The sequence below is a fragment of the Malaya genurostris genome, chromosome 2, assembly GCF_030247185.1.
Source record: "Malaya genurostris strain Urasoe2022 chromosome 2, Malgen_1.1, whole genome shotgun sequence".
Classification (NCBI taxonomy): Eukaryota; Metazoa; Arthropoda; class Insecta; order Diptera; family Culicidae; genus Malaya; species Malaya genurostris.
In genome coordinates, this window is record NC_080571.1 from 256,325,135 (window position 1) to 256,348,250 (window position 23,116).

Consider the following 23,116-nt stretch of genomic DNA (forward strand, 5'->3'; position numbering starts at 1 on the left):
TCTAATTGTTCCTAAACGACATTCCGCTTCCTTTGCCAATCTTGGTCGACTGGTTCGACCGGTGACGGTGACGATGGAGCAACGCCTGGTGGTTAAAACCGTGCCCATAAATCGTTCCTTCTTGGACATGAAAATGCCACCGCTCACGCAAAGTAAGTTGCTGCGGTACCTCCGATGCACAATGCAGTCGGTAAAAATGTGGCCCCAACACGGACCGCGGCTTGGACGTCAGTTTTTCGTCGACGTGATTGAAATGCCAACTGTGAAAATTGTAATAAGTCTTGCACTGATTGCATCCCTTGGGAATTTTGGTTTTTATTTATGGCATCTGTCAAACGCGCGTGAGGAAAACCCGGAGACCCCGGATCTGAACTGTAAATTGTTCGCGAGAAAGCGATTACTATCGGAGACTTATGCTGCAGCGAAATCAAACAACTTTTCTGGATTTTGGCTGCTGATATGAAACTCATTAGGGCATGACACAGGATTGATTGGCTGTATTGCAAGAATTTCTTTAGTAGAAAGTGTGAACCTACACGATACAAAAAAAAATCGAAGAACATAACGTGACAAATTGCCGTCGGTTTTTGTTAGCTCTGCAGATGGCTATCACAACAATATCTTTATGTTTTGATTCGGTTTGTGGAACTTATTTGAATAAGGAATAAAATGAGACTCATGTGTATTGTCTGGAAATTAAAAATTTATGTTGTGAGCAATAAGCAATCCTACAAATAATAACATCATCAAATTAGCTGCCAGAATAATGCATACACCCATTTTAATTTGTCCTCATACACTCTACTTACGCTAATGAATAAACCACCGTTTCGTATCCCACATTCCACACTTTCAAAACCATTGGTCCACTATCCCGTGGTAAATTAAACTAATTGTAACCCAGGGCAGCTCGTCGTCTGATTACCGGCCTCCATTTCATGATTGGAAAACGATCGGCAATGAAATGAAGGAAAAAAGGGCTCATTCACACCCCCTCTCTAATAAGATCACCACTCCGAGATCAACGTTTCAATTCAATTACCCTGCGGAAACAGCTTCGGTAGTCTGTAGCTCCTCAGTAGTCTGCAGAGGGCTGTCCGATTTATGCTAAAGATTGTGCAAATAGAATGACCACGATGACCCTGGAGATACAATTAGCATTTTCCAATCACAAGATGGTCAATTGCAGGGAAGAGGATGTTTCTTGCCACAAAATTTACTGAAACAACTCACCTTTTGCAAAGCATCTTCTTGCAGCAAACAGATCATTTTCACAACTCTAGCATTAGTATTGTTATATTTCGACACAAACATCTAGTACGACAGGCTGTTTTGAAAGAGACAAAAAATAATGATAATTACTCGAATTTTAAGCATTTAATTCAAGCATTGTACATGTAATTTCGAGATTCTATCAATTATTCTGCACATGAAAGTTATAGAGCCGAGCAATGAGCATTATATGTTGTAAAATTTTTAGATACCATTTTTAGAACGGAGGTACCTATTTCGATGTCGTTAATTGAGAATCCAATTCCAATTTTCTAGCTCAATTGTTTGCAGTTAGTCTGGGTTGTTTTATCAAATCCCTCTATGAAGAAGGCCATTTCGCTAATCAATTGATAGCAAAATCATCAAACAGAAATTTTGATTTTGAAACTATGTTTGTCCAGTCATCTCCGAAAAAGTTTCTTTGTCTAGGGATGTCGAAATGTTATTCGACTGGTCGAGTGATCGATTAATAGTTCGGATTATTATTGAAAAATCGAGTAATTCAAAAAATCCGGCATCCCTATATTTGTCACATACAGCAGAGATGCCATTTATACAGATTTATGTGGATTGCACAGATACAGACACCGATACAGGTTTCCTACTCAGCAAAATATTATAAAAGTTACAGGTGACGCGAATCCAGATATGACACAATTTAAAAGAAAAAAATTTCAGCATGAAAATGTATTGACTCTGATGTGTTGATAAAAGATTAGAAACGTTAAATTTCATCTTTTTGCTACGCTTCTTTAGTCCCGTGTAATCTCTCCTAAACTTTTTTAACCCCGCTAAATCCTGTGTGAGTTCAGACAAAGTTTAGAGTGGTTTATTCTATGGTCATTGTATTTTTCCTTAAACGCCGTAGTGAGATTTGAAGCTTTGAAAAATGGATGTTAATCGAATTTCGCATTCTAAATCCATTGTGTGTCAGGATAACATTGCCAGTGTTGGGAAAAAGTCAAAATTTAGAAAATCGAGGACAAAAGGTGATTTTTAGACAAACAAATCATTGATCAGAAAACTCACTGCAGAAAAGTTCAGTACCGATTTTTTGACAACGCGATTCTCACTGAAACTGATTTCGCATGGCAAAAATTCAGTTGTGAAAAGTTCACTTGCGAAAATTCTGCTCGATGATATCCAAGAAAAAAGTTTGCATATTGAATACATCTGATTTGATTCTCGAACAGAAGATATTTGAGAAATTAAGTAACAGGAACGCAGGTTACCTCTACGCCAATTCAAACGCGCCATTCAAACATACTGTATGTTCGAGACATACAACGTTGACAATGTTGCGCACCTGTCACTTCCATGAATCAAATTCAGGCTAAATAGCGTTTCATTGGGATTAATTTAAATAGTGCAGTGTAATCAGCCAGCTAGAATTAACCCCTTAACGCTCATGGGGAAATATATTTCCCTTCTATAAAAATCGTTATCGATTCTTCAATTATTATTAAATCGATGTGTTTCGGCGACAAACGTTTTTCTGAACGAATACAAAAAAAGAACTGTCAATCTTCATTGCACGACGCATAGAAAAAAGAACACATATGAGATTTGTTATGTGCAACGTCCACTTGTGCTAAACAAGTACACGGAATCGTTTCGTAGAATACCATAACTAACTATTTATTCTACTATTCTGATAATTAAAGTAATTAAATCAATAGATTAAACTACGATATAATAAAATATAATAAACCCAACTCTTCGTTTATTTATTTCTGAGGATCAAAGGGAGAAATATTTCCCATGAAATTTTAGGAAACCTATGCACCCTGCTATGTTTTTCTGGTGATATTATCTTACTTTACACCCACAATAGCTAAAATATTGTGTTGTATTGACATATTTCGTCCTGGACGTCTGATGATCGTGAAAGGGTTAAAGCAGCTTTTCATCGCTATAATCACTGTTTGGAATGTGGACAGAAATATTGTTGTTCATATTGACCACCCTACGTGCATCGAGAATATCGCAGTTATTATTTCTCAGTTGTCGTTCAGTTACGAATTTATTCAGTGGAGATTTTTTTATTTAAAAAAATATAATAATTGAATCTTGCACGACACATCGGTGTCGAACTGAAGCGTAGTGGAAATTCAGCATTGAAACAACGGGAGCCTCTTCTCCGGTTCGATTATCTCTTTAGCGATATTCCTGTGGGTGAAAATTCATCATCAAGTTTCGCTGCCACAACGAAATCTCTTGTGAACTTCGAGGTTCAAAGTTGTGTGGATGTTTGTTTCATGAATGAAAATATAGGAAGTGATTTTTTTAGTCATTGAGTTTTTTTAGAAAATCTCTTGGACTGATTTTTTCACGAGTGATAGTGAAATGAACTTTTTCTGATCATGATTTTCCCAACACTGAACATTGCAAATCTCTTAACATCATTTCGTTGTGAAAATTACCTTTTATTTCATAGTTTTACGTTTCGTCCTCGACTCATCAGTGCATCAGCAGATTATGAATGCCGGAGCAATTCCACGGTTCATGCGTACTTTGCACAAAGTGGATACCCACGCGGTACCAAAACCCCTCAATGAGCTTTCATTTGATAATACAGATGAACACAAATTCTAAAGTGTGATTTTTTAGAAAATTTATGAAATCTTTATTGGGAATCGATATAACGATAAATATAATTTAATATTTGTTTGAAGATGATTTCATTCAAATGTTAACCGCGGCTCCCTATTAGATGGTTCATGCACAAGGTCCAGTTTTGGCACACTCTCTCCAGCATATCGGCCGGTATTTCACGAATAAACTCGTCATTATTTGCTTCCAGTACGTCAATCGTTGCTGGTTTATCCTTGAAGACATGAGCCCTAACATGGCCCAACAAGAAATAGTCAAAAGATCTTAAATCACACGAAAACGGCTCTCAATTTGGTCATTGTTTCGCGTGCCGTGTTGGATGTGGCACCGTCTTGTTAAAATCACGTGTCAGGGATGTCCGATTCTTTCATTTTGGACATATAATATCGTCAATCATCACATGGTAGCGCTCACCAATAACGTTCCGCCCATCGGAAGAAGTACGGCCCAATGATGCAACCGGCCCATAATCTACACCAAACAGTGACTTTTCATGGGATGCAATCGTATTTCTTGCAATGCTTCTAGCTGGTCTTCATAAGGATATGAATTCTATGCTAAGTGTCAAACAGGTTCAATTTTATTTTAATTTTAAAATTTCTGTGAAATATTTAATTTTTGGATTTTCTTTAGTAAGTTTGAAACTATTTTTTCCCGTACATTATAGCTGGTATCAAATTCAATCGATTGGTGTACAAAAATGCTTAGCTGTACAGGGTCCGCCATGCAACTTTTTTTTTAAACATGCAATAAAACACAAACGGTTCATCCGATTTCAAAATTTATTTTTTCATTTTAAAGTACAATCCTTCCGGTTAATTGTGGAATATAATTTCATTCAAATGGCTGGCCTTGCAGTACGCCATACGGTCGGTCCTGTTTTTTAGTATATTTTCGATTGTATGAAGCTTTATTTCAGCTATGGCTGGACGAATGTTGTCCTTCAAGGCTTGAATTGTCTTTGGCTTGTCCACATAACACTTATCTTTGACAGCCCTCCAAAGATAATAGTCTAACGGCGTCTAATCACAGCTCCGAAGCGGCCAAACGACATCCGAATTTCGACTGATAATTCGATCTTCGAAGACTGTGCGCAGAAGATCGATCGTAGCGTTGGCTGTGTAGGACGGAGCGCCGTTTTGTTGGAGCCAAATGGTGTCCAATTTTTCCTCTTCAAGTAACGGGAAGAACCAATCGCTAATCATGGCGCGGTAGCGCTCGCCATTGACCGTGGCGGCGGCTCCTACCTCATTTTCGAAGAAAAATGGCCCAAATGATGCCGCCAGACCAAAATCCGCACCAAACCGTAACTCTCTGATGATGCACCGGCTTCTCCATGATAACGTGCGAGTTTTACGTCCCCCAGATGTGAAAATTTTGCTTATTAACATTCCCGTCGAAATGAAAATGTGCCTCATCCGAGAAGACGATTTTTTGGCAAAAATCGGCGTCTTCTTCAAGCTGATCGCATGGTATTTTCAAGCGTTCCTCAAGCGTATACACAACCATTTTCGTTCAGCGGAAGGATAAAACTAAGTTTCTGTCAAATCAGAAGTGACATTAAGGTTACCAATGTCGAAATAACCGCTAGTTCTAAAAAAATGTTAGATGGCGGACCTTGTATAACCCATTCTTCGAATATTTCTAATATTCTAAGATTTCTGTGAAAATATCGAATTTTTTTGAGACATTTTCAGAAAAGTTGAAATTGATTTCTTCTAAAACATATAGCTGATGTCAAATGAAATCTATTGGTATATAAAAATGCATATGTCGTCGCTTTGAATTTGAAGATATGTCGAAAATACGAAGTTTTTTTTGACTTTTGGTTACGTTTTTGATCATAGCTTTCATTAACAGAGTGTAATTGAAAAATTTTCTGTTTCATTTATGTTGTGATAGACGCTTCTGTCTAATAATAAACAAATTTTAAAAATCGGACTTCTTACAGCTGAGATATGGCCAGCCAAAGTAAGCGTTCTCACTTTTTGTCAACAGACTTTAGTTGGAACTTTTTATAATAACTTTGAATAGATTATTCGGTTTTCCATCGTTTTAAATGGATTTTATTTCGAATGAATTTAGTTTTGAAATCGGTTTAAAAATTGACAAGATATAGTCAGTCAAAATTAGCGTTCCCACTTTTTTCACCCCCTTGATATTCGGAGTGTTAAATTGTAGACCAAACTGAACAAGTTTGACAATGAACAAGACACGTTTCACGCGTGATTTGTCAAAAACAGTGTTGCGAAAAAGATACAATCAAAAAATCATCCTTTATTAGCGACCACTGGAAAAGTGCACCAAAGAGAACTTTAACTACTACTTTTGTTACCAAACAAAATATAATTATTTGCTCTTTTTTGGTTTTCGCAGAAACATAGTCTGAAGACCAAATGAACGGTTCAGAAGAACTAGTTCTTTCGGTAGAATTATCAAGTTCTGGAATGAGCTGTTTCGCCCATCTCTATTTAAGAGGCTTGGTGCAAAATGACGTAATAATCTAAAATCTTATTACTAGAACACCTAATCAAATCATTGTCTTGCTCTAGTCATTCAACTTAGTCGCACTATAGACTTGTTTCTATGGAACTAATTTTTGACGCAAATTTAGGTAGATTTAATAATTTCCACTTCGACTCGGGTAATGTACAAAATTTTAATCCAGAATCGGAAATGTTCTCCTTAAGCCTTCAACGAACTAATAGTATCTTTCAAATAAAGCTTGCTTTAGATAGAATTGGAACAAAGCCTGTATTTCAATTATTTATTATTGAATTCAAGATCTTTTTTTATACAAATGTAGCGTTTTCTTCATACTTTTAAGAAAAAATACGGATAAAATTATTCGTCACGGTTTCAAAGGAATTCTCGAATTTTTCCTGTAACTCGACTCATTAGGCGGCACACACCTTCTTCGTCCATCGTTTTTGATATCTTATTCCACCAGGTCGTCATCTGATTGATGTCTTTGACAACCTTTCCCTTTGTATTGAGGCTCCTCTTCATGATTGGGGCGGAACTCGGGGCAGTTGGGTGTATTAAGGTTTTCGGGACAAACTGGACCCCTTTCTCAGCATACTATTCTTGGACGACTTTGCTGTAATGACAGCTTGCAAATCTGGAAAACATTACGAGATGGTCGTGGGATCGAATGAATGGCAAAATTTGTTTTTAGAAACACTCTTTTTGGGATAGTTCCGATGTCATTGTCTTATTTGTAACGAAAACTTTCATTTTTCTGCCACAGCTGCAAATGCCCTGCCAAACAAAAATTTTCTTGCAAATTTGTCGGCAAACTTAAATTTGGCTAGAACATCCCCCCGCGCTGTAGCCAAGAAAAATTTTTGACCTGGGATTTGCCCGAAGTCAGCCTTGACATAGGTTTCATCGTACATCAGAAGACACCCGTCGAACTTGGTCAACACCTGGTCATATAGTTTCACGGTACTATGGGCAGCACCGAATTTGTTGGCCAAATTACGGTCCGACAGAATAGGATTCCTCTTAATCGTCTTCAAAATCTTACCACGCAGTTTCCGGTCCTCTCCGACGATTGGCTTGAGGCTTCCGAATAGTCGTCAATGTTTCCTTATAGCGTTTGATAATGCGCCATACGGTATTTCTGGGCAATTTCAACTGTTTAGCTAGCCTAGATGCAGACCACAATGGATTTTCAAAATAACTGTGCACAATTTTTTCCCTTCTTTCGGCTTCTATGTTGATTGTTTACAAAGTACAGTCGATTTGCGGAATGTCAAAAATCATACGTGAAGGCCACAATTATAGAGATCACAAACTAAAAGTCGTATCTAAATTACGATCATCTAGATTTTGTCGTGCACAGTTCTAATAGTAATGAACAGATTTCCAAAGATAGGAAGTTCAACGAAATAAATAAACTTCCATCCGCAACAAACGAACATATTGATAATTGAATTTATTTTCAACACGATGTTCCCCTGATCAGCACAATAAGTAAAGGTGAAATTGACGACAGGTAATCCCGCCCTAGAAGAAAAACCAAACAAAATCAATCACCTAACTATAATTGAAGGTGCCGGTTCTAGGAAAATTGAAATGGGTGTTCCGTCTCATTTGGGTGAATGAAATGGAAGAGTGAACCGCTGGTAGATAATACTCGTTAAATACGAAACGGCAGTCATGTAAATTATCAACAATCACGATCATTATGTATTATATAATGAGCAAACACCAGCGAGTAGCTGGCTCAAGAATACTCATTAGAGCACATCTATTGAAAAAAGGAGTGTTAAAACAATGAATGGCTTTTCCGAGAAAACTTTAAAATACAACAATTAAAAAAATATATATAATTACATGCGAACCTGTACTGCAGTTCGATCATAAATTTATGCTGCTTTTGCCACCATGAATGGGAGCCTCCATTATTTATTTCATGCATGCTTGAAACATGTTCGACATAATGCGGAAAGTGTTGTGCAAATAAATGGTTTATTTTTTCAGCGTTTCAGTCGGAAGCGTCGAGCACGTTTGAGCATCCAGTTTTGACAAACAGTGCCAACAAACCGGTCTCGTTTATTGTGCATTTTCGAATCACTAAATGGTTCTTTTTTCTCTCTCTCTTTATAAACATAGATTTGCTGCACAAAGAACTCAGCGTCAGCAATTTAGATTTATCCTCGTACGACGGAAGCCAGTCGCCAGGTTCCGGTGGCAGTCTAACACCAAATTGTCGCACCAAACGGATGCGAACTTCCTTCAAGCATCACCAGCTGCGAACTATGAAATCCTACTTTGCGGTCAACCAAAACCCGGATGCCAAGGATCTGAAACAGTTGGCACAGAAAACTGGTCTTTCGAAGCGAGTATTACAGGTGAGTAGAAGTAAGAATCTCGTCGAAATCAATTGGTTTACAATTGCATGCTTATTTTTTCTTTTGCAGGTTTGGTTTCAAAACGCCCGCGCCAAGTGGCGTCGGAACGTGATGCGACAGGACGGTGGTCTCGTCAATGCAGGCCAACCGCTGGGTGGCCTACCGTCGATTACGACCGCAAGCCTGCACCACCATCACCATCACCACCACCCTGGCAGTGGAAATCCAAGCAATACCAGCAGCAGCGACGGGGATATGTCCTCCAGTCAGGCTCTGGAAGAAATGCATAATATGACCTTTGCCGAACTGTACTGACACAATCTGATGATCAAGAATATGATTTTGTCGAACGTAATCAAACTGTCGCAAAATCAACGTCCCACTCAGCAGCAATCATCGGTGGTTGAGTATGACCAGGAACAGCAACAAACTGACCCCGCGTTAGGGTCGAGCGAGGTAGGGTTCAGTGATGGAGCAGAAAAAACAGACAACTGGAGCCTTGCTTGTGGCGATGTTAATCATTAAAAATTGTATAAAGATTGACAAAGTGGGTTCGGAGTGTGCAATAGAATTAACGGGTGATTAAAATCGACACTAATTGCTAGTTCTCAAGCAGTTGATTACACGAGCAAATATACGGTCCCGATGTGACAGGTGATTGAATTCACGCTGGTCACGCAATCAAACAAAGTTGACAGACAGTCCTACATACATAATATATCACACATGAGTTGCTAGTGACTATCAATTCCGTTAGAGATCATAAAAGCTGCAGTCGCATGTAGGAATGCGTTCTGCCGTGCATTGCAAGATCAGCAATCAGGGTTTTCTGTGTTGTCTATCAGTTGAGCAAAGCTTGTATTCGCAATGGCAGGTCGCAGCATAGTAGCCAGTTTAGACGTTTTGTAGAGCATTGATTAAATCAAAACTCATCATAAGATTAACTTTATTCAATCGTCGGACTGAAGAATGACACCGATATTATTATTCCAGTCGAAAGAAGAAGCACAGTTAATAATTTAGGTTGCCAATTGAAAAAACTACCTTTAACGCGTCATAGACTCGAGTATTTTGCAGTTCACTAAGTACGAGTACATTTTCTGATATTTCACAGAAAACGTAGGTAAATTTGAATTGCAAAATATGTTGTAATTATTTTGAAATATTTTTTCTTCAAAGCAAAGGAATATCAAGTCTGTGTTTTCATCTGTAGCCCATATTTTCTGGTTTCAACCTTCTAATTTCAAATAATATTTTCCAATTCGATTATTCATTTCTAGTGTGATGAAAAACATTGTTATTGAAGCTATGTCCATTTAGAATCCGGAATAATAAAATCACCTGTATCTCGGTAACGAATTGACGTACAAATACGGTTAATACATTAAAACAAAGGTAATTACTTCAAGGAAAAATACCTATACAAATCATTTCTCTTCGTTTCTAATAAAAAAACGCGAAATCCCATCAAACGCTGCACACCTCCGGAATCAACTTCCTTGGCACATTCCTTAAGTTTCCGCTTCACTATTGCCCAAAATCTCTTTTTATCGATGAAATCTACGTTATTATTGCGGTACCACTGGATGATTTCCCAGCTGTAGTGGCAACTCGCCAAATCTCGCTAAAAATTCACAGGACCTTGATGGGTTTTAATGAAAGGTAGTGCGCGATTTTCGAGGCCATCGTATTATTCGTCACGAACACTTCGGTCTTTGCTCCACAGCTGCATATCCCTTGCCAAATCATTATTTTTTGGCAAATTTCAAACATTTCCTCGAAGAAGGGCTTTCTCTGACAGTTCTCAACACCTTCTGAGTCAGCTTGCGGTCACATGTTCCACGACGATGCTTACCTTGAGCCACTCGATCAGCGCTATTTCGCTCCCTGAAACGTTTGAGCACATCATACACGATTGATTTGGAGATTTTCAACGCTTTTGCGATTTTATTGCGGATCACGCAAGTGGATTATAAAAGTAGGTGTGCAGATTCTTTTTCTCTCCTCTCGGCTTCCATATGGAACAACTTTTGACTCATTGCACGAAACACCGTGAAATTTATACCACAGAAAGTGAGCGCCTAGGTGAACAAACCGCTGTAAAAGAATACGTGGAGCGGTCACTTTTGGTGCCGCTGCAATACAATAAGTAATTCCGGATTCCTGGACAGATCTTAACCTAAGCTCATCTTTTGATCATAATTAATTTTTAGTTGAAGCAGCTAGTAGAATTTATTCGATCTTCACAATTACACTTTTGAGTCATCATTCAATTCTACTATTTCACTGTCGTGTCACTTCTGTAACGTAAAACAGACATTACAATACAAACACGTATTTCGATTATTAATTACAATTATCATTAATGTATCAGAGTTTCGTAAGTGTTATTGTTACAGTGATGATGATTGTAAATAACAGTCGAAATACGTATCTGTACATATTGTAACGTATGTTCTACTTAGTGAAAGTGTAGTGAAGTGGCCAACACTCGCATAATTAAAAGGTGAATAAGTGGAATTGTGAGTTTTGATCATAACCTAACGAGGCATAATTTGAAAACTATTTGCGAAAAAAATATCATCAGAAATTGAACTCAAACCTAGGAACTTTTTTGGATCCGTAGCGATTGAGCTACCCAAAGGATGAGAGAACCGTTTGTCAGAAGCAACTCGATGAAACAATATACCGTTAGGGTGCCAGTGAGCAAATTTAGCTAAAATTTTGCGTAGCGATTTAGCTCAAATTGAGCATTGGGATTTTTTTTGAAGTGCTTAATTTTTCAGCATCTTCCGCTTACGAAAATAAGAGATGATTCTTCAATGATACTTTACACCATAGGTACTTCACTTCGCGGTCAATAGTTGAAGATTCCCAATCTTGAAAAATTACAAAAGCTCCCCCTTACGCGATATTTTCGAAATGGAAAATTTTTTTTGGATGTAAAATGTTTCAGAAATGCATGAAATCTTGAGCTTTGGTTATTTTTCTAAGAAAATAATATATTTATAATTTGAACTTGAAAAAATTTGATTTAACTGGAGTTTGGAGTTTGAAACTGGAGTTTGGAATCAAATATCACATAAGGGGTGCGGGATAGTGTGTTGGGTAGGTCAATGCCTTTCGCGGAGCCCTCCTGGGTTGGATTCTCAATGCCGCACATAGAGTCAGAAAGTTTTTCTGGCTCGAAAGAGGCAAAGTTAAGACTTCTATAATCTATAATCAACAAAATATCAGCTGAATTAAGAATAATTTCAAATACTAGTGGAAACAACTATTCAGCAATTTTATTTTAAGTTGTTACTTTATATTCCAGTGGTACACACACAAATTGTAAATTTTATAAGTGACCTAATGACATATACGATATACCTAATTCATAAAGAACTAACTGGTCAAATGACGGAAAATTCTATTTGTAATGACTTTATGTTGATGTAATTTATATGCACTATTCACCAACCTAGTAGATGTGTGCGTATGTGACTCAGTCGATTAACGGACGTACTTTGTGATCCAATGATTGTCGGTTCAAGTGCTTGCAATCACCACCAGTTTTTACTTTGTTTTCATTTCATTGAATTTTATGGCATGGAATTTTCAAATGTTCTTGCCCGGAAATAAACATGTACTGTGTACATCAATTTAAAAATTTTCTTAGACCCGGAGTCGATTTATTTAATTTTTTTTTAATTACGGCGTTCCATGCATTTCTAAGAAATTTGTCGTCAGGGAAGAGGGGTGATCTTATACAATTTTTCGAGATTGAAAACCTTCAAACATTGACCGCTATATTACAGCATTTAGCCACGTCCGATTCGGCTAAAATTTGGCACTTGGAACTGTTTTTGGGAGAAACTAGAACATTAGAGATAGCAAAGTTTTCACATTGAATTCCTTTTGTGAAATTTGACCGTTCTGAAACAACAGACTTTTCCGTAGATCTTAGCTTACAAATTCATTGCGTAGTTAGTGCTATGAACCTACTGACACTAAGAATCCTTCCAGGTCGGTGCTCGATCATACGATAACTGGTTTATAAGACCAGCGCTTTATGCATTGAACCACCAACCAGGGTATAGCACTATCACTTTATAAATTTAGAGATAAAGTACTGCCAAATTCACTACTATATACCAGGTGTGCCCGCTAACAATGAGGGATTTTTGGAATGATTCAAGATACTTTATTCAAAGCAGTTGCCTTCGGAGGCTATACATTTTTTCATCTTTTAACCAACTCACGAATACCGAGTCGAAAGAACAGTTCAGCTTTTGAAGCGATCCAGTCGTGAAGCCATTTTACCATCCTTCATAAATATTGAAGTGCTGCTAGGTAAGTGCGTGAGATATCGATGAAAAAGTCCGAGGGAGGTCATGTCTGGGGAGTATGGCGTGTGGGACAAAAGTTCCTATCTCAGTTCAGAAAGTATGTTTTTGACCAATGCGGCTCTCTATGCGGAGGCGTTGTTGTGCTACAAAATGACTTTATCATGTCTTGTGAAGCACTCTGGTCGTTTTTTAAAGTATTACTGGTTTTAGAAGTTCGTAGTACAAGAAACCTTTCTGAACCATCCGATTTCTTTCCAGGTTAGATTTTGTAGTTGATGTCAATAGATTGCAAAGGTTTTTGCACTTGGGATTCTCAAAATAAATCCATTTTTTATTGCCCCGATGAAGAAAATCCTTTGTTTTATACCTAGAAAGCAAAAAATCGCTCACTTTTTTTCCCTTTTCCTACTGTCTATCATTCAGCTGATGAGGAACCCATTTTTTCACCATCTGAATCTTTTAAATAACGTGTAAACGATCCATTTTTCACGACTCCTGCTCAACCGTGTTTTTGACATTTGAACGATTAATTATCAGGATTGAAGACAGAAAATAGTTTTATTATATAAATCAGAAAATTATTTTCTGCTTTCTTCAGCGAAAGCATACTGGAGCTTCAAGAAGATGTAGATTTGTTTTGATTGATAATAAAATTTGTACTCTGTTCAATATATTCGAGAGTGCAATTATTTGTTATCAAAAATTCCTATCTAAAACATCACTATCTCAGTTTTTTTTTTCAACATTTTTCTTACCTTTCCAGGTAAAACGTGTTAAACGGGTTGTGCCTCAAAATTTTCTATTACAAAATTTCTTAAACAGTAACATCAAAAGATTGATTTGTAAACTAGTATGAAAACATCTTTTCATACTAGTTTACAAATCAAAGGAATGATATCAAATCAAGCTTTTAATTCGATGTCGACAACAAAAGATAGTTTCAATAAGTTCTCTTCTTGATATTTGACTTTGCTCAGGCAGTGTACGCGTGAACTGCCTCGCAGTTGCCGATTTCAGATTATCTGATGCAATCGTGATGTACGTCCAACCAATATGACAAATACATCTGATGTCATGTGTACTACACTGACGATTAATTTCTACGCATCGTCAAATCGTCCTTTAGTTTCAATTCGTAAACCCATCCAAAGAAATACTATAAAATGGTAGACGAACGAAAATAGTGGAACTTTTATCTTACTAGAGATCGGATTCAAATCACAGTTCTGCCTGTTGACTTTCTGCTGGATGTGAAGAAATACAATTTAAAAGAAACGCAATGATGGCAAGGTTTAATTTGCTTTCGTACTGTACACATGTATCGAGTGGCTTCTAAGCATCACCTGAACTCATTACTAGATGGTAACTAGTTACTGCCTCACATGCTCGTTTCGCAGAGATTTCAGACTTCAATCGCTCCAATAAAACGCAGTAATAATAATCTCCACCTTAAGACATCACAATCATTTATGCGACTGCGGTCAAGGAGGTTACTTTTCACCACTCCGTTTAAATTGATATCTAAACTTTGTAACAGATACTATAAAATCATCCTATCACCCAGAAGATGATAGAAGGGCAATTAGATTGGTGAAAGGAACAGTACAATTCGAATTTGCGTGGGAAACGAGATCCCAGAGGAGAGACTGAACTGTGAACCATACTATAAGTTCTGTTCAATCAGGTTGTACTCTGAGTTGTGTTTCTTCATTTCCAGTGTAGCTCAATTCGCAGAATGATTCCCATGGAAAGAAGAATTTTGCGGATTTGTATCAGAAGTAAATTTGCATGCAAATTTGAATTTTTGCCTATTTTCAAACATTATTTATTTCCCAATCTGCCTTTCGTTGAGTGATGATAAAAACTAAACTGAGTTCTTGGTGATTGAATATCATACCATACAAACTTGAAAACAATCACGTTTTATAAGTCAAAAACTTTCCTAATATTCTTATAGATGTAAATTATCAAGATCAGTACTACCTGGAATGAGAAGTCCCGGGCCAAACATAGATTTTTTACCGTGACAACTTTTTACTTTTTTTTATATATAAAAAAATAGGTATAGAATTCGCTCAAACTTTAGAAAATTTTTCCGACAATGAATGAATGACATATACCAATCGATTCAGCTCGACGAACTGAGCAAATGTCCGTGTGTGTGTGTGTGTGTGTGTGTGTGTCTGTATGTGTGTTGTCAACTAAGAGGTCGAGATCTCAGAGATGGCTGGACCGATTTTGATCAAACTAGTCGCAAACGAAAGGTCTCCTCGTCACCCAAAACGCTATTGAAACGTTTTGAGATCGGATGTTTACTTTTTGAGTTATACGAAGTTTTATGTTAAAATTTACAGTTTTTTGACAGTATCTGTCACAACTGACCTTGAAAACAGAATATGTTTTAAGACTTAGTTTCTGCACGGTAATAGCTATCCAACAAGCCATAGATTGTTAAAATCCGTCCATTTTTAACGGAGATATCGAAATTTTTGTGTAAACGACTTTTCCCCCTATTCCAGCAGTAGGAGTTTTGAGCACTGTATGACAAAGAAATGCTTGGGAGCAACGGAAAACACGATTTTTTATACTGTGACATACAATTGTTTCTAAGTACCAAAAAGACTGTGTACAGCATCCTTTTTCATGACAATTTGCCTTGGACCGATTTTAGCACGGTTCATTTTTGGCAAAATAATCGTTCGAATATGGCATTTATAAACCAGATGATATCAGCATTTTCGAGCTGAAAGTAATTCCATAATTATATTGATTTAAACTACTTAAAGCAATAAAAGCTGGAAGAACATAACTTCCATATACCATACGACTCAGTTCGTCGAGATCAGCAAATGCGTGTGTGACAAATAATTTCACTCAATTTTTTCGGAGATGGCTAAACCGTTTTCTACAAACTTAGATTCATATGAAAAGTAGTATACTCCCAAATTTGGATCCGACTTCTGATTGCGGAACCACAGGATGATATATGAAACGAAATTAAAATAATGCAATTCATTTTTCTCGTAGATGGCTGAACCGATCTAAGATTCAAATGAAATCTAAGAATCATCTATGATTCAAATGAGAGGTCTTAAAATCCTATAAAAATTAGTCAGATCCGATTTCTGGTTTAGGATAAACAGGGTGATTAGTATAAAAATGTCCATTTCACATAAATTAATCAGGTTTATCGGGTTTGCTGATTTGGATAGTTGATTACGAAATAAATTTATTTCAGTTTAAGGGGTATTCAGTTTTCGATTCGGAATGTACCCCCAAATTTTAATTCGCACTACAATTTCTTAAAGATGTCTACACACTCCTCAGGTGAATTTAACTGATTTCGGCTACACCGATTTTAGAACTCCGGTTCCATTTTCGAATCGTTTCTCAAAGCTCAATCATTTTCTCAAAAAGACCAAACGAACAAAAACTTAATTTAAGGACTTAAGGTCCCATACAAAATTGGTAAATTTTATCCGATTCTGGAATTACAAATGCTGAGTTTTTAAAATTCATACCGATATAGAAGATGTAAATTGTTTGGCGTATTAATTTATGGCCATTTGAATCATTTTGGGTTATGCTAGTTCCTGAATACCGGCTCTGGAAGTACCATAAATAATTACGAAAAACTCTAAAGTGGAACCTACTTCGACATCTCATTGAATGTTCAATCGATTGTCACACGTTAAGATTGAAATTCGATACGATTTGCAGATTCGAAATTACAGGGTAATGAGTGATTAAAATCTCAATTTGCCGTTTGAAACGACTATAATTAAAATAGTGTCATGAGAACTAAAACACCTAAGAATATTCATGCAAAAACAAAACACATGCGGATTGATAAAAAAGGTATTATCTCACTGCTAGGTGGATTAATCACATTTTCATTCTTACAAATTTCTAGAGCGATACACTTGACTCATCGGTCCTCCAACATTTTGATGCCCTTTGAAACAAAAACAAAGATTTGTCAAGGCCTTCAAAATAGGCTTCCGTTCGTGCAATGGCCTCAGCATTCGATGAAAATTTCTTTCCCTGGAGAAACCTTTTTAGGTTTGGAAATAGATAATAGTCACTAAGTAGAGATAACAGTCGCTGGGGACCATGTCTAGAGAGTACGGGGGATGATGGACCAATAAGTACCGCAAATCACAATCAACTTCACCGTTGCTTTTATGCATGAATGTTTTGATGCGTCGTTTTCCATAGCTTCATAAAAACTAAAACTCGTCTCACACGATCAGCTGTAATTCAAACACTAGTGGATAGATTGTCATGAAATTTGGTATTGGGCCATTTAGAGGGTTGTTCTCAACAAAAATATACATGGTTCGAAACTATTCACGTCTTTTCTGTGCGAGACCCCGGACTTTTCATTCCATGTAGTAACATCAAGATTTTTCGAACACTAAACCCCGAAAAGTATTCTGTTTAATTTAACTTCTTTTAAAATAATTTAAACTGAAATCATCGCCGACTAAATATTACCATCACTTTTTCAAAGGATCCAACAAAGCATATGCGATTGGAATCGATTCGTTCTTCAGTCTGATAACGATCACTCTTTTTAAAGTTTAATAAGCAACGCTATGTCAAGAATGAAAGAACAACACCAAAATTGATGACCAACCCACACCAACTAATTTATTTGCAATGGCAAATGAGATAAAAAAAAATCCAATGCGAAAAGCAAATCTTTAGCTATTGGCTCATGCACCATTCCTACTATCTTGTTAGTGCTAAACGCCCATGTAAATACACCCTAGATTAATTAATTAGTGAGCGATATTGTAGGCAAACAAGATCGGCGAACCAACACTCGGACGAAAAAAAAATACTAATATATGGGTGTAATCATTTTAATACCACAGTTTGTTTGCACTTGTTTTTTTCACGGCGTGTGAATTGAGGTAGCGCGAAAATGTTCCAGTTGATTCTGTTCTGTTCCTACTCCGTTGTTCTGTACATAGTCCTATCTGTATGAATTTCACCTCACCCACTGTGATGCCGGCAGGAAAAAGCGACGTGTTAACCGGAGCTTTTTTATTTGTTTTCGTCCAATGGAAAATTGCAATTCATTACACTGTGTACAAATTACCCGAACAAATTAATTTATAAACACTATCCTTGTACGTTGTTATTAAAATACTTATGCGTTGTTATTTCAGTCGGAGCCACCTGCGGGTCGGTCACATATCACAAGTCCCTGTGTGCATAGATCGGTGGATCGTCCGTTGCATTTCACCAACTTAAAATATAATTATTGTCTGTTCCTCGTGGTAGCAAAAGCTAATTGCCCCGGAGTCGGAACGGTAGCAGTACCCGGTAATGTTTGCCGTGGGAGGTGCATATATGTATGCACATCGAATGACATCCAAAAACGGCTGCAATTGCAACTGTCGACACGGGGCAAACAAGATGGCGATAGGGCGTCAGTTCAGCGAACAAACGGAGGTGCACTAGTCGGCAAACTATACCTACGATATGTTCGTTTGAAAGGCGTATTAATGACGTTCATTACAGCGGATACAGAGCAGGAGTATGCATGCAAACATGCATGCACCGACTTCAGGTATGCCACCAGACCTACGACGAAACGTATGGTCACTATAGCAGATTAAATCTTATTATCCAATTAAAGTACAATTATCTTATAGCAGCGAATATCGAGAGCTTGCTTCAAGTGTGAATAATGCCATTTGAATTAAGATAGCTCTGTAAACATAGTTGCTTACGGCTTGGCTCTAAGATGAAACGCACATTCATTACTGCTGGAGGTTTCAGACTGATTAATTGAGCGTCGACACGGCAGCTAGCTTGATTTTTGTTCGTGTCTGGTTTTGTGATTATTCTGATTCAACGGACGTGATTCGAGATGTCAGCAACCAGGAGATGTGTCGATTGGTGTTTTGTAAATACGAAATTAACTAATTACTTCAGCGAACGATCTATGAACGGAATGTATGAAGCTGAACAAAACTAACGTTAGTATTTATATGTATTTTTTACTTCCTTTATAGACAGGTTATACTATACCATTATTTTGAAATTTGTGTTTTTAACCGATATACCTGGATTACTGAATGCTGCTCAAATCGTCGAGATCGGTAATGTATGTGTTCGAAATATTGAAAAGATTCCTGATTCCAAAAAAACATTCGAGGCTGTTTTCGATTCCACTACTACTAACACTTTCAAGAAAAAAGACTCAATTTGGTATGGTAGAAAGGATTTTCAATGTTCGGTTACTTAAACTTGTCACTTGTTTTCGATAGCGACATTGCACAGTGGTTCAAAAGCCCAATTTCACGCTCCTAATTGATAACTTATAGTAAAACATTTCAAGAATATTCTGTGAAATTTTCAAGGCTATTGGAACGAAACTCTGAAATGGACCTTTATCTATGGATATCTCATTCTGCGAAAAAACTCGGTGCACAGGCCCAAGATTTCTACTTCGATTGACTTTAAAACTTGACAAAACATTCTTGAAATGTTTCGTTATAATAAATTATGAAAGAAAAAATATGATTTTTTGAAAATGTTAGACCCTACGGGCTCCCTGGAGTAATAAATTGTTTCCATTTATTTTATAGACAAAAAAATTTCAACGTTTTTCTCGATAGCATGTTTTGAAAGTCCGTGTCCATCGTCATTCAAAAACTACTGCACCAATTTTTCACAAATTTTGCACACACTTTCTGCATATTAAAAATCAGACCTCAACGTTTTCCTTTTCGTTGTTTGTTACTTTGAGGATGTTTTACAGCTACAAAATGGCGAAATTTTTCGTGAAAAATCGTAGTTTTCACTTTGAACAACCACCAAAAATTTTAAAAATTAAAAAAAAAATCAAACAGAAACGTTGGGGTATAGAGAAACTTCTACTCTAACTATGCTGCGTTAATTTGTTCTATTCTGATTAGTCTGCGCTGAGATACAGTGGACACCGCAAATCATGATTTTTAAGAAGCGTCTTCAAATATTCGTTTTTTTTTCTGCGAAAAAAAATACAAAATGTTTTTCGAATGATGCTTTTTATCATGCAAAACAATTGAATTTATTTTGTTGAACGATAATTGTGGAAAAAAATTCGCAAAAATGATGATTTTTTTCAACTTTTTGAACTAATAGATAAATACATTTGTTTTGGAAGAACCGGTTGAATTTTTGTCCGGTTTTTGCAGAAAAGATGTTTTTAAACGATTCTTGCACTTCAAAATCCATGTCCGGTTTTTGCTCTCAATGTTTTTATCAGATTTTTGCATTCAAATATACTTAAACGGGTTTTCCAAACTAAGTTGCACTTATCCGATTTTTACTTTCAGCCATTCATATGTTAGTAGTCTCATCTGCACCTTTCTGCGCCTTTTAATGATAGGCAAGTTGAAATTCTGCAAAAAAACATGAAAAATGGCTCTATTTCATTAAACTGAAATTATAGCAGCATAGTATGCTTGAGAAAGTGGTGTAGTTTTTAATGAAGAAAAACTTTGTTAAAACATGAAAAACTCATATAAATTGAAAATATACACTGAAGTCTTTTTTATGCGAGTTTACGTACCGCATAAAACAACCGCATAACTCTGAAAATTCGCATTAAAAAACCGCATAACTCTGTAAATTCTCACAAAAAACCGCATAGAAAAGAACGCATAAAAAGACCATAGTGTAAATGTTTCCTTACAAAAACTGATTTAAGAACACCCTTTTCTGAAAATACATCATATCATGCATTACACTCAAGTTGCAGGAATAGTACCTTTTGCAAACTTGTTTGAAATTACTTTCTGAACAACTTTGTCGAAGTTACTTGGCTAAAATAATATTTTTATCTCACTTTTAGGGGCATTAATCACATAGATAAAATTTGCCTAAAGATGGTGAAGCTGCGCTTTTGAACCACTGTGCATTGGGTTTATTTCATGGGGTGCTTGGAATATTATACAGGACGTTATATGTTATGGAATACCTATAACAAAAAAAGCTAGGAAGAATTTTCAATTAATTTGTCTGCTTCATTTGCTCAAACTAGTCATGCCATGGCTTTAGCGAAATTGAAGCGTCTTGGTTTTGACGGATTGTATCTTGACTGGATAAAGTCATACCTCGTTGGACGCGGAAAGATGGTAAAAATTGGTAACTATTTCTGAATCCTTTATCACTAAATCCGGGAACCCACAAGGAAGTGATCTTGGACCTATTCTGTTCCTGATCTATATAAACAGCATTAATATCACTTTGAATTGTCTATAGCTCTCGTACGCGATCAATTTTAAGCTCTTCTTGAAAAATTGTAGTAAAAGTGATGCTGTGTTTATCCAACAACAACTGGATATTTTCAAAAATGGGTGTCTTGTCAAAAAAGGGTTCTTAGCATCTTAAAGTGATCCATAATTTCTTTTAGTCGCAAACGAAAATCAATGATTTTCAGTTGCTCACTTCTTGAAATTGTATTAAGTGGAGTGAACTGTTCTGAAGATCTAACTTACCTTTACTAACCATATTGGGTTCGTTTTTTTTCTAAGGCACACACAAAAAAAATGAATTTTTTTATGTGAATTAATCCCTCATACGATGTAATTCACGTAATGTACGGAAAATTTTATTTGTAGTGACTTAATGTTAGATTAGCATGAATTGTACAGTTATTTTCTGTAACCTGTATTCGGCTAGTAGGTGCGACTGTATGAATTTAAATGCACCTTCAATCAGCCAAGCAAATTTGTGCTTCTGTGGCTCAGTCGATTAACGGACGTACTTTGTGATTCAACGAATCTTGGTTCAAGTCGCGGCGGTCGCTATCAGTATTCACTATTCACAGTATTCTTTATTTCGATGATTTCGATGTGGCTGTATTTTAGACACAATATTAAATTTTGTTGCATGTCAATTTGCGTGAACTGCGACACTCCATTCATATGCATCTAATCATGTGCATTGTAAAATCACAGGGTTTTTTTCGAAAGGTGTATCCAAGCAACTTGGTTTCATCTTCAGTATGAAAAAATCTCCCCATGATATCCAATGTTTGAAGCGCTCCATACTAACAGATCGGCTGAAAAGTTCGTATCGTTTCTATGAGATGGCGCCACTACAATTAAATCCATACCATTTTCAGTTAGTACCAAGCTTCAAAAGATACGTGTATAAATTTGACAGCTGTCTGATTATTAGTTTGTGAGATATTGCATTTTGAGTGAAGCTACTTTTGTTATTGTGAAAAAAAATGGAAAAAAAGAAATTTCGTGTGTTGATGAAACACTACTTTTTGATGAAAAAAAGTGCCGCCGATACAAAAAATGGCTTGATGAGTGTTATCCAGACTCTGCACCGGGCGAAGCAACAATTCGTAAGTGGTTTGCAAAATTTCGTACTGGTCATATGAGCACCGAAGACGATGAACGGAGTGGACGTTCAAAAGAGGCTGTTACCGATGAAAACGTGAAAAAAAATCCACAAAATGATTTTCAATGACCGTAAAGTGAAGTTGATCGAGATAGCTGACACCCTAAAGATATCAAAGGAACGTGTTGGACATATTATTCACGAATATTTGGATATGAGAAAGCTTTGTGCAAAATGGGTGCCGCGTGAGCTCACAATCACAATGTGAATTGCTCACTCATCCACCGTATTCTCCAGATTTGGCCCCCAGTGACTTTTTCCTGTTCTCAGACCTCAAGAGAATGCTCGCTGGTAGAAAATTTAGAAGCAATGAAGAGGTAATCGCTGAAACTGAGGCCTATTTTGAGGCAAATGACAAATCGTACTACAAAAATGGTATCGAAAAGTTGGAAGATCGCTATAATCGCTGTATCGCCTCTGATGGCAATTATGTTGAATAATAAAAACGAATTTTGGCAAAAAAATGTGTGTTTCTATTAAACGATACGAACTTTTCAGCCGAACTGTTAGAACTCTCGGCAGTGGTATGGCTCCATTATTATAATAATTATCATAACGGGGTGCAACGCATCAAAACAGTGCAGCATAGATTTGTTCGGTTGCACTTCATCGATTACTTCTAAG

The 23,116-nt window shown here is 36.8% G+C and overlaps 1 protein-coding gene across 3 annotated transcripts in view; it reads left to right on the plus strand.

Moving 5' to 3' along the window:
* The window catches only part of LOC131429604 (LIM/homeobox protein Lhx9-like), an 84,700-nt gene extending 66,468 nt beyond the window's left edge, over positions 1-18,232 (plus strand). For all 3 annotated transcript variants that reach the window (XM_058593833.1, XM_058593831.1, XM_058593832.1), the window contains 2 exons: positions 8,506-8,744; positions 8,814-18,232. In XM_058593833.1, the coding sequence (XP_058449816.1) occupies positions 8,506-8,744; positions 8,814-9,059 (485 nt within the window). In that variant the 3' untranslated portion in view covers positions 9,060-18,232. The remainder of the gene's footprint in view (positions 1-8,505; positions 8,745-8,813) is intronic.
* Positions 18,233-23,116: the final 4,884 nt, after the last annotated feature.